At 34.6% G+C, this 4,909-nt stretch overlaps 1 protein-coding gene across 1 annotated transcript; it reads left to right on the forward strand.

The window, feature by feature from the left end:
- The first annotated feature begins 1,314 nt into the window (after positions 1–1,314).
- LOC133290875 (LEAF RUST 10 DISEASE-RESISTANCE LOCUS RECEPTOR-LIKE PROTEIN KINASE-like 2.1) lies at positions 1,315–4,692 on the forward strand. Its single transcript, XM_061489017.1, has 3 exons — positions 1,315–2,087; positions 2,858–2,893; positions 3,568–4,692. Exons 1-3 carry the CDS (start codon positions 1,337–1,339, stop codon positions 4,674–4,676), a joined length of 1,896 nt encoding a protein of 631 aa, XP_061345001.1. The 5' UTR covers positions 1,315–1,336; the 3' UTR covers positions 4,677–4,692.
- The last annotated feature ends 217 nt before the right edge of the window (positions 4,693–4,909 follow it).

The raw sequence follows: 4,909 nt of genomic DNA on the forward strand, positions 1-4,909 counted from the left end.
AACTATTGAAATATAAAAGGATTAATTCATATTTTGTATAAAAATATTTAATATATGTGCGTGTGTATATATTGTGAGGAATAAAGTCAAGAGTCAATAAGTCTACCAAAAAAAAAAAGTCAAGAGTCAGTACATAGTACTTGTACGAGAGTAAAAGTTTCTTTGAAGTTAGTAAATAAAAGTTATATCAACCTTTGAATTTTAGTAAATTAAGAAATACATTTTAAATTAAATTAAAAATAGATATATCCTTATTTACTCACTTTAAAAGGCATTTGTCCGTTTTCAAAAGGCAAGTTTCTTTCATTAATTAAGTCTATATCATATTCATAACAAGGTTTTTGTTTTTTGGAAATTTTGTGTAGTTACCGTCTTGAACAATACATATAAAAATATTTAGGGGTGTCGATGTGATCCTGATTCGATTTTGAGATTTATGTACATAGAAAATAAACTATTACAAAGAGTTTTCGCCCGGTGTTTAAAACTCGACCGATGATAGACTTGGTCAAGGTATTAGGTCATTGAATTTCAAATTTAATCAAATTTTAAAATAATATATAATAAATATTAAATTATAAATATTATGTTGAATAAATAAAAGTGATGTAGTGGTAAGCCTTTCAATTCTTAACCTAGGGACTCAAGTTCGAATTTCGTTGCTTGCAAAATGTATATATTTTACATAATTTAATATAAAATTGATTCAAGTTCGAGTGCATAGCTAATCTGATGCTCAGCTCGGTTCGAAGAACCTACTAAATAATTGAAACCTAAGTTAACCTCTCCAAACCAGATTTTAAAACATTAATTTCCCCCTTTAATATCCCACAAGATTAAGAGATCACTCCTCGGGTGAAGGGATCCTATAGAAAAACAATAATAAATGAGAAGAAAAAAAGAAATGCACGAAATTAACGTCAGTGTTTGATAATTTATTCATCATAAAATTCAGTTGTATACATACTATAATGCTAAACTAAAGTAAACCATATCTAGGACAATTTTGGTATATATATGGTACATGTAGATCTCAGTCAATGTAACATATTTCATTTCTTCCTTTGTTATTAGTGTGAACATTTTGACAAACAGAAAATGTACAACGGATTCTCCTCTTTTATGTCCACAAATATGAGTATGACTATTGATGTACTATTGTGACTTTTGCGTCACGTATGCTCCACTTTTCTGGCTCCTAAGAAATTTCCTTCCTAGCTCTATGAAAATTCTGATCATCCTCCTAACTCCTCAACATTTCATATATATTGAAACTCACCTCTTCCTTTTTTCCTAATACTGAATTAATTATTATCTCCAACAACTCAAACATTTCATGATGTTCAAACTTGCATGTGCATGCTTTGTTTCTTCTCTGTTTCTCTTCTTCACCTATTCCTCTGGCAGCCACAACACTTCATCCTCAACAATTTGCCCCACTTACCGCTGCACCAATGGACCTAACATCAGTTACCCTTTTTGGCTAGCCCAAGGTTCCCCTCCTGATCAATATTGTGGTTACCAAGAACTTGGCCTTATTTGCTCTGACCATGGTAACCCCATTTTCTCTCCACCACCCGGATTATACTACTACGTAGAAGATATAGACTATGAAAAACATAGTCTTAAGCTCATTGATGTTGATACTGTAAACCAAACTTGTCCAAGGGCACTTCACAATGTTCCCTTGGGCAACCTACCACTTTCTCACTCACCTTTGAACTTAAACCTTAGCTTTTACTATAACTGCAGTCATTACCCTTCTTATGTACCTTCTATAAAGTGTCTGAGTTCCGGGGCAAACGAGTCTTTTGTGTTTGGCATGAGGAATGAGACTAAAGGTTTTGACTGGTCTGAGAATTGTCAGGAAAACGTTGTGGTGACAGTGATGAAGGATCAGATTACAAGTGATGGCTTGATGAATGAGTTTGCTGGGGCCATGAATGAAGGGTTCGTGCTTGATTGGCAAACAGCTTCAAATTGTGCTGAGTGCGAGGCCAGTGATGGACTTTGTGGATACAGTAACACCAGGAAGGAGTTGCTGTGCTTTTGCAAAGATGGCAGTACAAGAAGCAATAAATGTGAAGGTATTGTTAAGGTGTAGTCAACTCAACACAATAAGGGGTTAAAATTAAATTGTGGGGATCACATATTTTCTTATGCTTGTAAGTTTAAAAATTTAGGCCACAATAATATATTATAGTATTAGAAATGATAAATGGGAAACTTGATATTTATAGGATAGTCTCTATAAGCAACCATTTCATCCCAAAGCCTTAAGTTGTGAAGTAATGGATCATCGATACTTTTATATTATATCTCTCAAACATAGTTGTCCTCTACACATTTACATCTGCTTGCCAAGCATATGGCTTAAGTTCATGACATGTGTGCTTATCTTTAATCAAAGTACGTGACAAGAACCTTGAGATACACCACCCAAAAGCTAGCTCAAAGGGTGAGAGTGCCCAAGGCCTTTAGTTGCTCATAGAACCAATGCGAGACAATATATCTCAACACGTCCCTTCACACGAGAGCCCACTGAAGAGTGGACAATGTACAGGCCCATCTACCTGTGTGAACAAAAAAATTCCACTTGAAAGAAAGTGGAGGGCGGCGAGATTTGAACCCGGGACATGAGGTTTTGATACCATGTAAAGAACCTTAGGCTACACCACCCAAAAAACTAGCTCAAGGCCTTATAAAGGCCACATTAGTTGCTCATACAAACAATGTGGGACTATATATCTCAAAAGTACCCAATCTTCTTGATACTTTATGAATCAGACATGGGAAGTCATTCTACCTTTGTCACAGGTTTTGTGTTTTATCAATTGATTCTCTGTTTTAATGGCAGGGGGAAGCAGCACCCGTTTCTCAAGACTAAATATAGGTAAAATTTATGTCTTGAATTAGATTTCTTGTCATTTTCTTCTTTCATACCAAAATCTTGGATTATTCGTAGAACACTATAAAATAAAAAAAAGCCACGAGAAAAATAAACTAGGAATTCACAAGATGAGATGAAATGCAACCTCCATAGTTACAAAATGTCATTCTATGAGATAAAACGTTTCACATTTTTGCAGAAGGTCATTCAGGTTCTCAAATCTTTAACTGGTATTATCTCTAAGGTTTCTCTTCAACTAGTTTCTCAAACCATATGGAACTTTTTCTCTGCCTTGCTGTTGCAAATTTGCAATATTTTTAGCTGTACTCAAAGGGAGTAAAAATGAGAGGAACTAAGAGAAGGAATTCATAATATACTACACACACAGAGCGTACGTTTTTTAATTTTTTATAAGATGGCTCATTTCTAGACTCTAGTTACTAGTTTATATGTAAAAGCAAATTCTTTGGGTGGTTTATTATCATTATCTCAGAATTTAAATCAAAACAAAAGCGTAAACCTCATTAATTCGACAACTACTATTCCTAACAATATTTTAATCTTCTGATTATGAATGTATCCAAATTGCAGAGCCTTCATGTCAAAGTATATCCCTATTATATTAAAGAACTGAAAGGGGCTGCATGAAACAAATCACCTTATATTTTTGCTTACAGGTTTAATAGCTGGAGGAATTGGAGCACTAATGATATGCATCATACTTTGCAGTTTTAGACGTAAATTATCACCAGTTGTGTCAAAAATTTGGAAGACCAAGAAGATTGATCTAGATATTGAGGCCTTTATCAGAGATAATGGACCTCCAGCCATAAAAAGATATTCGTATTCAGAGATCAAGAAAATGACCAATTCTTTTGATTCCAAACTGGGACAAGGTGGTTATGGCCAAGTATATAAAGGAAATCTAAACAATAATTGTCCTGTGGCTGTGAAGGTACTGAATGCTTCCAAAGGGAATGGGGAAGAATTTATCAATGAGGTTGCGAGCATCAGCAGAACATCCCATGTTAATATTGTTAATCTCCTTGGTTTTTGTCTTGAAGGCCAAAAGAAAGCTCTCATATATGAATTTATGCCCAATGGATCACTTGAAAAGTTTATACACAAAGATTTTGAAACCAATCCACCTTTGAGTTGGGAAAGATTACACCAGATTGCAGAAGGGATAGCTAAAGGACTAGAGTACTTGCATAGGGGTTGCAACACTCGGATATTACATTTTGACATAAAACCAACCAACATCCTTTTAGATGAAAACTTGTGCCCCAAAATCTCAGATTTTGGGCTGGCTAAGCTCTGCTCAAAAACACATAGTATCATCTCTATGCTTGATGCTAGAGGGACAATTGGGTATATAGCTCCCGAAATATGGAACAGAAACTTTGGAGGAGTGTCACATAAGTCTGATGTCTATAGTTATGGAATGATGATTTTGGAAATGGTAGGGGGAAGGCAAAACATCAGTACTGAAGCATGTAATTCCAGTGACACATATTTTCCTCATTGGATATATAAGCATGTTGAGGTTGGTAGCAATTTAACATGGCATGGTGGCATGACCATAGAGGAAAATGAAATTTGTAAGAAAATGATTTTAGTAGGATTGTGGTGCATACAGACAATCCCATCTGACAGGCCTCCAATGAGTAGGGTGATTGAAATGTTAGAAGGAAGCTTAGAACAGTTGCAAATTCCACCAAAGCCGTTCATGTTTTCTCCTACAACAACCCAAGTGGAACCTTGCACCACTAGTAGCTGTGATTGATTTTCAATCTCTGATTAGTAGAACTTTTGATAAATTTTTCTATAATTTTTCCATTATTTGAAATGCTAGTGACAAATAATATTAATGATTCTCTTTCTCTAAAATTCTATTGATATATTTTGCATTCCGTTATGATTTTGAAAAAGGTATACTAAATACTAACCAGAGATGAAATAATTACTATATTGGACGGTTGAGAGTTTTACCACAATTATAATTACTCCTTAAAAACT

Source organism: Gastrolobium bilobum, unplaced genomic scaffold (genome assembly GCF_033153095.1).
Source record: "Gastrolobium bilobum isolate Gb01-03AN ecotype WA unplaced genomic scaffold, APGP_CSIRO_Gbil_v1 utg966, whole genome shotgun sequence".
Taxonomy (NCBI): Eukaryota; Viridiplantae; Streptophyta; class Magnoliopsida; order Fabales; family Fabaceae; genus Gastrolobium; species Gastrolobium bilobum.

Coding starts and splice junctions, on each gene's coding strand:
- LOC133290875 (XM_061489017.1), top strand. CDS start 1,337: ATGATGTTCAAACTTGCATGTGCATGCTTTGTTTCTTCTCTGTTTCTC. Junction 2,088..2,857: donor AAGAAGCAATAAATGTGAAG/GTATTGTTAAGG, acceptor TTTTAATGGCAG/GGGGAAGCAGCACCCGTTTC. Junction 2,894..3,567: donor TTTCTCAAGACTAAATATAG/GTAAAATTTATG, acceptor TTTTGCTTACAG/GTTTAATAGCTGGAGGAATT.